This window comes from Danio rerio, chromosome 25, assembly GCF_049306965.1.
Source record: "Danio rerio strain Tuebingen ecotype United States chromosome 25, GRCz12tu, whole genome shotgun sequence".
NCBI lineage: Eukaryota > Metazoa > Chordata > Actinopteri > Cypriniformes > Danionidae > Danio > Danio rerio.
In genome coordinates, this window is record NC_133200.1 from 35,091,846 (window position 1) to 35,105,000 (window position 13,155).

Here is a 13,155-nt window from a genome sequence, read left to right on the forward strand (position 1 = left end):
TTCAAAAGTATTCAATTCACCTTTATTTGTACAGCACTTTTACAATGCAGATTGTGTCAAAGCATCTTCACATAGACGATTATAGTAAATTGGAACAGTGTAGTTGAGTTTTCAGAGTTTAAGTTCAGTTTAGCTCAGTTTAGGGTAGTTTAATATTCACTACTGAGAGTCTAAACACTGAAGAGCAAATCCATCGATGCGCAGCTCTACAGATCCCGAACCATGCAAGCTAGTGGCGACAGGGGCGAGGAAAATACTTCGCCAATTGGCGAAAGTGTAGAGTTAAAAAACCTCAAGAGAAACCAGGCTCAGTTGGGCATTTCTCCACTGGCCAAACGTCTTGTGCAGAGCTGCAGTCTAGGCGCCAGAGGCAGGAAGCTGGACCTCGGCGAAGACTCGTTCTGTATTCACCGTTCTATGAAAATAATTCCCAAATGATGTTTAGAAGGGCAAGGGAATTTTCACAGTATTTCCTATTATATGTGTATATATATATATATATATATATATATATATATATATATATATATATATATATATATATATATATATATATATATATGTGTGTGTGTGTGTGTATATGTATATATGTTATATGTATGTATGTATGTATGTGTATGTATGTATATGTATATATATATATATATATATATATATATATATATATATATATATATATATATATATATATRTGTATGTATATATATATATATATATATATATATATGTATGTATATATATATATATATATATATATATATATGTATATATATATATATATATATATGTATATATGTATATATATATGTGTATATATATATATATATATATATATATATATATRTATATATATATATATATATATATATATATATATATATATATATATATGTATATATATATATATATGTATATATATATATGTGTATATATATATATATATATATATATATATATATATATATATAAGTCTACTCAAGGTTTAGTTGACTAAACTCCAACCAGTTAATATTATGCATATCTATATCATTTCTATAACTTCTATAATATTTTTATATATTACTGGAGAACTCGCATGTAAACAAAGTTGATTTTAAATTTAGCATAATACTGGTTTACTATTTATGTAACATTAGGTCTAAATAAAACACATTGTTAATAAGCCAGCTATATATAGCTTTATTTATTCTTTCAAGCAGATTTACTTATTTGCATGAATCAAATTTAATCTGCCGAACTAAAGATGTTGATGACGTTTATTACACTGCTGCCAGTTTTAAAATGAATGCACTGATAAGAGTATTTGTATGACTAAATGGAGTATTTTGAGGGCAAAAAAAAAAACTAAGAAGGGATGTCACGGAAAGGAGATTCATACAGTATGTTGTAAATGTGTGCAATTGTTAAATCGAAAGTAAAAGCGTGTTGTGGCGAGTCGATGCTTTTAGTTTAGAAGTGTATTGTGTTCTGTGTAATTTAAATTTGATTAGTACCACCGGTATTTTACTAAAATGCAAATCGTCTGTGAGGGTGAAGATCTTGGTGTGATCGGAAAACATGACTGAATGCATTTTTGGCAAAGGACGTCAAAAGTTTGCTTCAGATTTTATGGCTGCTCTTAGATTTTCTTCTGCTACACATTGACATTTTTGGAGGTTTTATCAAGTTTGTAGAAAACGATTGCTTATATGCTGCTTGGTTGAACAGTATAGACTATAATTGAAATGTCCGCAGACTGGATCTTTTAATAAATTGTCCCTCAATAAACATTTTAGTTATGTCTTTATTTGTTGACAAAAATCTTGTATTTGTCATTTAAAATGGATTTTAATGTAGTTTTTGTCTAGTTTCCATCAGTTTAAACATGGCATTGACGAATCATTATCTGTCAACGACTAATATGTTTATTATTATTTTTTACTGGCGAAAACTAGACAAAAACTAAACAAAAATCAGTTCAAAAAAGTCTTAAATGACAGAAATTGACAAATATGCGCTGAAGTTTTCATTAAAGAATAAAGACAAAACTAAATAACATTACTTTTAGGGCCCTATCATACACCCGGCGCAATGTGGCGCAAGGTGCGGCGCAATACTTGTTTGCTAGTTTCAGCTTGGCGCAAGAGTCGTTTTGAGGCGTTGGGCTACGCTGTTTAAATAGCAAATGCATTTGCGCTCATATGTGCACCCATAGGCATTCTGGTCTAAAAAGGATGGCGGTCTGAGGCACATTGCTGGCGTGTTGCTATTTTGTGAAACTATAATAGATTTTTCAATAGACCTAAACAAACCCGGTCTAAAGTCGAGCGCAGAGTTGCGCATTGCTTACACACTGCTTAACACAAGATGAAATACAGTACATATGGAAAAAATTTTAATATTAAGGATATATATAGGATATAATAAGAATAGATACAGAATATAAATATAAAGGATTAAAATATTACAAAACATATTATTCTAGCCTACATAAATATGAAAAATCACTGCTTTTATGTCTTCTTCATCTCTGGAGGCTTTTTCAGTTCATTCATAACAGTTTGCTTTTGTATAATGTTATTATTATTAGCAGGATTATTTATTATATCCATATTTATATTTGTTTTATTAAAAACAAGCTTAGATTTGCCCACCTGTCAGGTATTAGACCATATGGGGCACAGCATGTGTTTTAAGATATAACTCTTTGTTATTATTGTTCATTTATTGGTTTGCTGGAAATAAAAACTAAATTTAGAAATAGTTTTGAAACAAATCTTTGTGCTTAACAAACGAAATTAATTATTTATAGGCTAATTGATGTCTGTACATAAAGGTTTCCCTATCCAAGAGCGAAAGTGAAAGTAGATCATTTATCTCTCATTTTCGTGCGGTAAATGCTCTGTTTAACTGTTTTCTGTTAAAAAAAATGTGTTAACTGTTAACTGTTTGCTTGTGAAATGCTCAGTTTTTCCACTTCAACTTACTTTACGTCATGTAAATAGCGAATGCGGTCTTGGCGCGACGCAAGCCTCTTAAAGGGAATAGGAGATGAGACTCTGATTGGTTTATTCTCGAAACACACCTAAAACTCATTAAGAAAATAAACTCAACCCTTTTAGACCATGCGCCACGGCGCAAAGCGGATTTTCCCATCCTTAAATTAGCAAATATGGATTCTGACACGCCCTGAATGCGTTTGCGCCCTGCGCTTTCCGTTTTGCGCATGGACCGTCAATATAGAGCCCATAGTGATTTTGTGGAATTATTTTTAAAAAACATTTAGCATGTATGTTTATTTTTTTATACAAAGCAGATAAACAGTGATCATAAACATATATATAATTTTATTGTTTACATTATTTCCCACTTATTTAATTGTTCTTTCTGTTTTCTTATGTTTGTATGTAATTCTGACCTGTAAAGCACAAAAATTTCTTGTGTGTTTTGTGCACACTTCTCTAAAAAAGGATTATAAATGTAACACTATGTAAACAAACTCTTATATATCTTAGCAAGGAAATGTTTTTCACGCTTGTTAGCTGAATTTCAGGCGCCAGTCAGCGTATAGCACTACAATAATGTGATAATCTTGTGCTTAAGCCTTCAATCCACTGTTTATATTTGAGAAGCCAAAGTGAACCTCGACACTGAGGCCTGTCATCCAATCCTCGCCAGGACATCTGACACCTTCAAAACTGCCTAGAAACAATATGGATACCTCAAATTCCATGACAAAAGCAAACAATTTAGAGTTTTTATTCGGTAACATAATAGCTGCACACTATGAATCCTTTATTAAGCATTAGCAAATAGTTTATTTGTTAAGCGTTAACTAATAGATATTAGTAAGCAGATTGTAAATATTCATCTTGCAGATTTGGTTTTCCCTTTGTTACAGTTTTACAGTTTAATTTTGATTTCTTGAAAGGATTTTTTGATCACTTGATTTTAATGTACAAGATATTGTTTAGGATGTAAAATAAGTGCTATTAGCAGTTAATATCTTAATAATAGACAGGAAAATTGTTACTTAAACTAAAGTGCTACTAATGTTTCTGTTATTAATTAAATTTTTTGTGTCAAATATAAGTTTGGATCTTTAAATTATCAAAATTAAGATCACACAAGGCAATTCAAAAGTATAAGTATAAAAAAAGCATACAGAAAACTTAATTAAGGAATATTTTTTACAGTGTGGCCAAAATTTCGAGTGTCCTCGCTGCAGCCTGTAGCACGATAACATACTGGATCAGGCCCAATAATTAGTGGATGCACATGCATGAGCAGTTGTTGCTAGAAACTAGAATTATTTACATTAATTATTAAATTACCCCTTCCCTAAACCCAACCCTTATAGTTATTAATGTTTTCACCTACCCCAACTAAACCGTTGATTTAGGTTTAGGCTTGGGGTAGGTGTAGACATTTAAACTGTGGGGGTTGGGTTAAGGGTTGGGGCAGATGTAGACATTAATAACTGTGAGGACTGGATTTAGGGTTGAGGTAGGTGTAGACATCACTATCTATGAGGGTTAGGCTAGGTGTAGACATTATTAATTTTGAGGGTTGGGTTAAGAGTTGGGGTAAGTGTAGATATTTATCCCTCACAGTTATTACATCTACACCTACCTCTTCCCTAAACACAACCATCAGCGTAGTATGGGGGTTACCATGTCCACTACGTATTGGACCTGATTATGGACAGCTTAAAAATGTATGGGAAATTTGCATCTCATCTCCCATTGACTTTAAGAGTCGCGCCATGGCGCATTTGCTATTTACATGGCGGACTTTGTAAGTGTAAAAACTGAACGCTTCACTAACAAGAATGAGCCTCCTCTTTCTTTACTTTCACTTTCACTCTCTTTCGTGGATAAGGAAACGTGTTGTACGCACAGACATCCATTAGCCTACATAAATAATTTAGTTTGTTAAGGGCAAGATTTGTTTCAAGAACTATTTCTGAATTTAGTTCTATTTTTCCAGCAAACGAATAAATAAACAATAATAACGAAGTGTGGTCAAAAAATTGAGTTATAAAAACTGTTATTTATTTTAGTTATAAAACATACACATGTTTTGCCCCATTTGGTCCAAAACCTGACAGATGGAAAAATCTAAGCTTGTTTTTAATAAAACAAATATAAACATGCATATAATAAATACTACTACTACTACTACTAATAACATTATACAAAAGCAAAATGTCATGAATAAACAGAAAAAGCCCTTCGAGATGAAGAAGGCATGAAGGCGGTGGTTTTGATGTTTATGTAAAAATAGTTATTTTTGTAATATTTCAGCCTTTTAATTCTTTTTCATTTGTAAAGATATTTGTGTATTGCTGTGCATCCTGCGTCTATTAAGCAATGTTTAAGCGAGGCGCACAACTAACGCGTTCTGCGCTAGACTATTGTAGGGTCTGTTTTAGTTCCTCAAGATAGCACATCTAGCCTTAACACATCTAGACTGAAACACGCGTGAGTCCACAAATTTGCTACTTAAACAATGTGGCGGAAAATGGGAAAATTTGTCTCAAAATAGCAACACCTCTTGCGCCTTATTGCGCCGCGTGTATGATAGGTCCCTTGGAGTCTCCAGAAAATGTATTTAATTTGTATTTTTGCTCAATTTTTTTTGTCCATGCTTGTGATTTATTAAATTTCATGCAAATGCTCTACAAAATCATCCGAATCAATCCAAAAATAATAAATACTTTCCAAATAGGAGCTGTTCAATTCATCTGGTGAAACTGTATCCACATCTCTGAAAAACGAAATATAGAGTAATGTCAGTTTTTCTTCCAACATCGTGCAGAATTACACTGTAAAAATGCAGGGTTCCATATAATTGCTTCATGTTGTCCCAACACACATCAATTAAGTGAACTTCTTTGTTTCTAGAAATTTAAGTAGATTGAGAATTGAGTAAAAACATCAGAAAGTGTTGATTCAGCCTATTTTAAATAAGTAGTCTGAACAATCATTCTTGGAGTGTAAAATAAAGTAAGCCCAATTGAAGCTGTGCTTGAAAAAGAAATCAGTGTGTTTGAGGCAGTCCTGGTCCGCTGCCCAGAGAGCACAGGTTGGAGGAGATCTCACGTTTCTCGTCCCTGACTGAACAGAGCCTGGCGTATCACTGCACTCACCCATGACCATCCGTCCTTCCTTTCCTTCTCCTTTAGCTCCGGTATCCCTCCATCAATCCCAGAGAAACACTTCACGCTTTGGAGAATCAATGCTCCGTTGACTGTGTATTAATTGTACGAGACCTCTTTCGACACCCTCGTCGATTGCTTTTACCGTCCGCTCGGACTTTGTCGATTAATAACGGCGCACATAAAAACGAAAGCGTAAACCTCTGAACACTTGGACGCTTCCCAAGCGGGACCCAATGTTTTTTTCTTTCCCTTGTGTTCTGATACTGCATGTCTGACGCTTTTACACTGCTATGTCAATATTCGCACGGCTATCTCCCAGATCAGCCCGCCAGTGGGTAAAATATACACCGCTGTTTCTGTCAGCTATTGACAGGCCGAGGCCTTCAAGGCTCGCGCTATTTTTATTGCCAGTGCCAATATGGGGAAAATGCCGAACAGATGGCGGAGGTTGCGGTGGATATCAAAATGTTTACGGCTGGAAGTAAACACGGGCCTGGTTTGAAACAGAGAAGTCGGATTCGCCAGATAGGGCCCCGCCACTCTGCTTTGGGATAAAATATACAGTTGTCAGAAAATATGAACTAATGAAGAAGGGGGTGGATTGGGGGAAGAGCGGAGTGACTGGTCAGTTATCAGCTGCATTAATCTCCTCTCGGGCCGGTGTGGAACAGACAAAATACAGAGAAAATACCTGACAGACTGTGGCTCGCTGGCCTGAAGGCGCTGACGGCTAGACTCTTATCTGAAAACCAGTCGGGGAGAGAGATTTAAAGAGGGGACTGGCTGATTCGGTTCTTCTCCATTTCGTCTAATTGAGTTGCTTGCACTGTAAAAAAAGAAATGTGTGACTAAAAGTCAAGACAGCAAATATTTTTATGTTGCTTTAACTTATTTTATTACAACCCCAAATCAGAAAAAGTTGAGATCGTATGGACGGTATTACTGTTCCAACTGTTTTCAAAATGTGTTGCAAAAAAGGAAAATGAAATGCGCATTTATTTTGGAAAATCACAACCAGTGCTTAACTTGTAAATGGATAATTTCCCGATCAAAACCAGGAAATAGGAGGTACGGTGACCGATGTCCGCTACACAATTTAAATTTTCCTGGAATATAACATTACTAAGCAGCAGAGAAGGGGGACTTGAGTCACATGACTTTACTCGAGTCAGACTAAAAAACAAGTTAAACTCTGCGGACCCGGTACCGGGTGTGTGACGTCATCGGCTTTCGCTTTAAGATTTAAAGGGCTAGCATTGCACCAGACCCCCTTAAGTGGTTTCGTTTGAAAGTGTAGAATCTATATTTTATGCACATATGCATCACTTTGGTTTTTATTCTACTGTACACAAGTTATTTACACTTAAATACACAGTATTTTGGAGACCCGAGCTAGGTATTTTACATTGGTTTATTTTCATATTTTTTTATAGGACACATGTACAAGTTATAGCTCAAATGAAAGCTCTTACCGGTGCTCATACGGCTCTAGCATTCTTTTTACTGAATTATATTCACATATCAAACAGTTGTTGAATGAATCACGGTGTTTCCATGGCGCAGAAGTGAAAACAATACATTTATGATCAATAAGCAGCCCCAGATAGCACAGACAGCTGTCATCTCTTACCTTATGCTGTGCGCTTCAGGGCCATTTCTCCTCTGTTTTTTAAGTGATGTGCATAAGTAATCCTTTTATATGTCTGACGTGGTCCAAATACAGTGAATTATGTTTGATCAAACAAAAGAATAGTGTAATATGAAAACAATGATCGGTCCATGTGGCTTGTATAGCACCTCTCATCAGCTGGAATACAATAACTTTTGCATAGATTATGGTAGAGACATTTTTCTTTTTTCCTATGTTTACAGACATGTGCAGGAACCACCAAAATTAATTACAGCACACTAGACCACACAGAACCTAAAAGGTACACTTTCAATTCTGAGTTTATAAAAAAAATACAAAAAGCGCCTCTTTTTTTTTAACACAGACAACATATACAGATATTTTAAACACATTCAATAGTGTTTTATGAAAACTCAAAGGTTTTTTTTTTTAATTATACCAAATTTTTGCATTCACACCTCTGAATGTGGATTTAGGAAGCTTTTAATATTGGGTAGGCAAAATCCAGGCAGAAATCCCAAAATAGCACTGAGGTTTAAGAGGTTAAGTTGCAAAATTTAGAACTTGAGACTTGCTTGACAAATATCTAAAAAAAAAAACTCTACTTGACTTGGACTTGACTGTCATGACTTGGGACTTGACTTGGACTTGAGATAAATGACTTGAAACAACTTGTTTTTAGTAAATAACCGTTTGTTATATTTTTTGCAGTACAATACAAAACTGAAAGGTAAATATGTAAATATAAATTGCACAAGAAATTGCAAAAGTTTAAAAATCGACAAAAATTTGATTGACTTGAAAGTGACTTGCTAGACCAAGCTACAACTTGACTTGATTTGACTTGAAATAAGCAGTGACTCGACTTGACTTGAGTTCAACAAAAATTGACTTGGCTTGCTTGAGACTTGAAGGTTATGACTCGAGACTTGCTTGTTTCTTGCACATATGTGACTTACTCCCACCTCGGCTAAGCAGTTAAAGCGGGAAAAAGCATCAAATTTTTGAACTTGTGGCTACGAACCATTGACTATCCTTATTCTATATCAGGGGTGGCCAACCCTGTTCCTGGAGAGCCACCTTCCTGCAGATTTCAGTTGCTACCCATATCAAACACACCTGAACCAATTAATTAGGACCTGAACACCACGTGATAAATACAGGCAGGTGTGTTTGATATGGGTTGCAACTGAAATCTGCAGGAAGGTGGCTCTCCAGGAACAGGGTTGGCCACCCCTGTTCTATATACAGTATATGGTTTCTATGTACCACTTTTACAGACAATGTTTTCATATTTGACATTACTATATGTAAGAAAGCTCAATCCCATCAGGCCAACGTCAGGCCTAGATTCACATTGACCGAAGGTTCCTTCCAAGATGTTTGACTAATGAAAACTCCACTGTGATGTGGAGGAGAACCTGTGGCCAAATCCACAAGACCAAACCAATGGAAACACAGATCTCAAAATAAAAATCTGATATATGGAAATATATGCAAATTACATGACACCCTAGTGTATATGTATGTCATACATGTCAAAATGTCACCATTTTTTACAAATACTTGAATTAAAAACGTACATGTGTCACGTAAATATATTACCTAGTGCAGTATGTTATATATTTTACCTCTACAAATGTTACCTATAATTTGTATATGTGTCCATATGGCTGTATATGAACACACACACACACACACACACACACACAAACACACTCACACACACATGATGTATGATATATGAATGATATGGTGGTAACACTTTAGTTCAGGTCAGAATTCACTGGCTTATTAGCTGCCTATTATTAAGACATTAATTTTTAATTAGTAGTAATAAAGTATGATCTTATTTTACATTCTTAATCCCGCCTAATACCTAAACCCAACCACTACCTTACTCACTATAAATAAACAGATAATTAGTAGTTTTTTGAGTGACTGTTGTTAGTGACTTGTTGTTGGTTTGTTAATATACCATGATTTGTTACCTGAAGTGTTACTGATAGGGTTGAAAAAATGTAAACAGTGTTTTTTTGCACTATTTTGGCATCTATTAAATCTATCATGATGTTTTATGTATGTGAAATCTAATTGTAATTTGCATATGTTGCTACATACTTGGCGCAACCAATCTCGGTCCTGGAGGTTCGATGTCCCTGCAGGGTTTAGCTCCAACTTGCCTTAACACACGTGCCTGGGTGATTCAAGTATACCTAGTAAGACCTTTATTAGCTTGTTCAGGTGTGTTTGATTAGGGTTGGATCTAAAATCTGCAGGACACCGGCCCTCCAGGACCGAGTTTGCCCACCCCGGCCTGATCTACACTGATGTATAAACCATAATGAAACCTGTATCTTATATTTAATGCTTGTTAAAGAGTGTTTAATGCACTGATGTGTATGTTGTGCTTTGATTTATATGATGAAAGGATTATGTGAATCAATGATCCTGCAAATGCAAGACATTTTTAACAATTTGTTTAAAACATTTATTTAAATAGAGCTTTTATTATTTTATAAAAGTGAATGTGTAGAGGACAGAACCCTGTGGCATACATTAGGCAATCTGCACTGCTTGTGTCCATTAAATAGTAGTGTTATGTTCTTTATTTGTTACATACCAGTACTTAAACCATTGTTTGTGACGTAACTATTATGTTAAAAATATGTATTACAAGAGTACTTCTTTATTATAAGTGCACAATCCCTCATTAGATCACATCTCATGTTTTCTTGTCAGCATTGCGTAAGGAGCGGTCCCTGAGAGAAACTCCCTTGAGCGTAGTGTTGAAGTGTTGTCATGCTTCTTGGATTGCGTGTGATGTTCACACTCTGAGCTTTAAGTGTCAGTTTCCTCAGATAACCTTACTGTATTACCGCGGCTCATCTGATTGGCCACTGCGAGTTGCAGTAATCCTGAAATGTTTATATGGGGTCTTGCTTTGTGTCCCGATCATTTAGACGGAAAGCTCAAAACAGGAGAAGCCGTCGTCTTTTGAAAAGTAATCCTCCCCTCTCTCTTTTTGTGTTCAGGTCGCTGTGCGCTGCCGTGAACACGTATTACCTGTCCTGCACACACTGCCACAACAACTGTGCCTATGTTCTCTACAGCAACAAAATTACCTTTCTCATGGACCTTCTTCTACATCAGTTAACAGTGAGTATTAATGGCTCAAGCCTACTCGAGTCAGTCCAATCCTGCTTGCTTTTGGGGTTTGTATGTGTCGTGAATTCACATTTTTCTCACTCTACGCCATTGTCATGTCAAATAAAAGTTCACACAACACTATACCTATTGTTTTATCATGCTCATATCTAGGGTTGCTCATAATAACCGATTAATTTAACTGAAAGGAGGCGTTTTAACTGATTAATGGTATCAGTTAAACAGTTAAAAATTAACATTTTTATTTTTTTTATTAAGTTTGGCTAAATATTTGTGACTCGCTGGACGGTAACACGTGCAACCACACTTGCCTACAGACATATTTTGTTAAAGAAGCAAAATGAAAGAAGGATATTGCTGGTCACAGTGTGACGCAGATGAGTTGATGCCAAACCAGTGCTGATGCTGATTGCCTCTGTCATGAATCCGCGCCATAAACACCTCCGTTTATAATGATAACTCTGCACCAAACTTTTATTTTGCAGCTTATAAAACATGTATGCAAACGAATGCAATTTTATATATAATCAACAAAATTTTTATATGCTATAGTAGGCTGTACTTTACAAAAAGTCAACATATGAACCTTGTCGTTGTCTTTCATCATGCGCAGAGTGCGTACATAAACCGCGAGAAAATGAAAGCACACAAGCTCTAAGGTAAAACCAGACGATCAAGACATAATCTTTAAAATAATGACTTCTAATAAAATGTTGACAGAGGTTTATGATATAGAAGTTACAGCAGAGCATTAATTATATACATATTTTCTGTGAAGCGATTGATTTGAGGTAGCCTGCTAATATTTGACGGAGAAAAAAAACGATTGGAAAAAACAGCCTATGCCAGTTTTAAAGGATTCAGTCAGGGTTTTCATTTTGTAATCTAAATTTGTCATGTACGTGAAAATATCTAGGGTAGGACTATTTATTTTATTATTTTTATTTATTGTACTATTTTTTCTAGCTTGTTAAAGCTGCAGGTGTGTGAAGATGCTCTGTTATTGTTCTGTTGTTAAAATATTGGCATGTTAAAATAAATCAGTATTTTAAAATGCAATATGTAATGTGTCCCACAAAATAGACACATAATTGTTTTTTATTAAATATTAATTAATTATTATTCTGACCAGTTAACGGTTAATATTTGGTTAACGAGCGGCGGTTGTCGGTTAGCAAAATGAACCGAAATGAGCATCCCTAGCCATATAGTTCCAAACACAAATGACTGACTGTATGGATCCCAAAAAGTGAAGGAAGACCAGGCATTTATATTATTACGCACTACTGGTCCAAAGTTTGGGGTCGTTTTTTTTTTTTTTTTTCATGTTTAGCAGAGCAAGGAAATTTTCACAGTATTTCTAATAATATTTTTTTCTTCTGGAGAAAGTCTTATTTGTTTTATTTCGGCTTGAATTAGAGCAGGTTTACATTTTTTTAAAACAATTTTAAGGTAAAAATTATTAGCCCCTTTAAGCTATATATTTTTCCGATCGTCTACAGAACAAACCATCATTATACAATATGTATATATATATATATATATATATATATATATATATATATATATATATATATATATATATATATATATATATATATATATATATATATATAAAAGGACATTTAAAAGGCATGTAGTGACCCTGGAGTATATGTGTACATCTATATATATATATATATATATATATATATATATATATATATATATATATATATATATATATATATATATATATATAAAATATATATATATATATATATATATATATATATATATATATATATATATATATATAAATATATATATATATATATATATATATATATATATATATATATATATATATATAWAWATATATATATATATATATATATATATATATATATATATATATATATATATATATATATATATATATATATATATATAGACGTACACATATACTCCAGGGTCACTACATGCCTTTTAAATGTTTTTTATGTTAATTTTGGATGTAAACAAGGCAAAAGTGTAAACATTTGTTTTCAAAATGTGTTTAAAACGCTACAAAAGACTCTTCACTTATCAACCCAAACATTAGAGGATGGTTTGGTTTTAAAGTAAATGCACCAGTTTTTAATTCTAACCAAAACCCTCACTGTCTGGTCTAGTTTTAGTTATCTGAGTGAAAATAAGAGCTGCTGTACTGTTATTAAATTATTTTTATCAGCAG

At 33.9% G+C, this 13,155-nt stretch overlaps 1 protein-coding gene across 4 annotated transcripts in view; it reads left to right on the forward strand.

Moving 5' to 3' along the window:
• scaper (S-phase cyclin A-associated protein in the ER) overlaps positions 1-13,155 on the forward strand; it is a 219,691-nt gene that overhangs the window by 134,389 nt on the left and 72,147 nt on the right. For all 4 annotated transcript variants that reach the window (XM_005163154.6, XM_005163155.6, XM_005163156.5 and 1 more), the window contains one exon: positions 10,808-10,931. In XM_005163154.6, the coding sequence (XP_005163211.4) occupies positions 10,808-10,931 (124 nt within the window). The remainder of the gene's footprint in view (positions 1-10,807; positions 10,932-13,155) is intronic.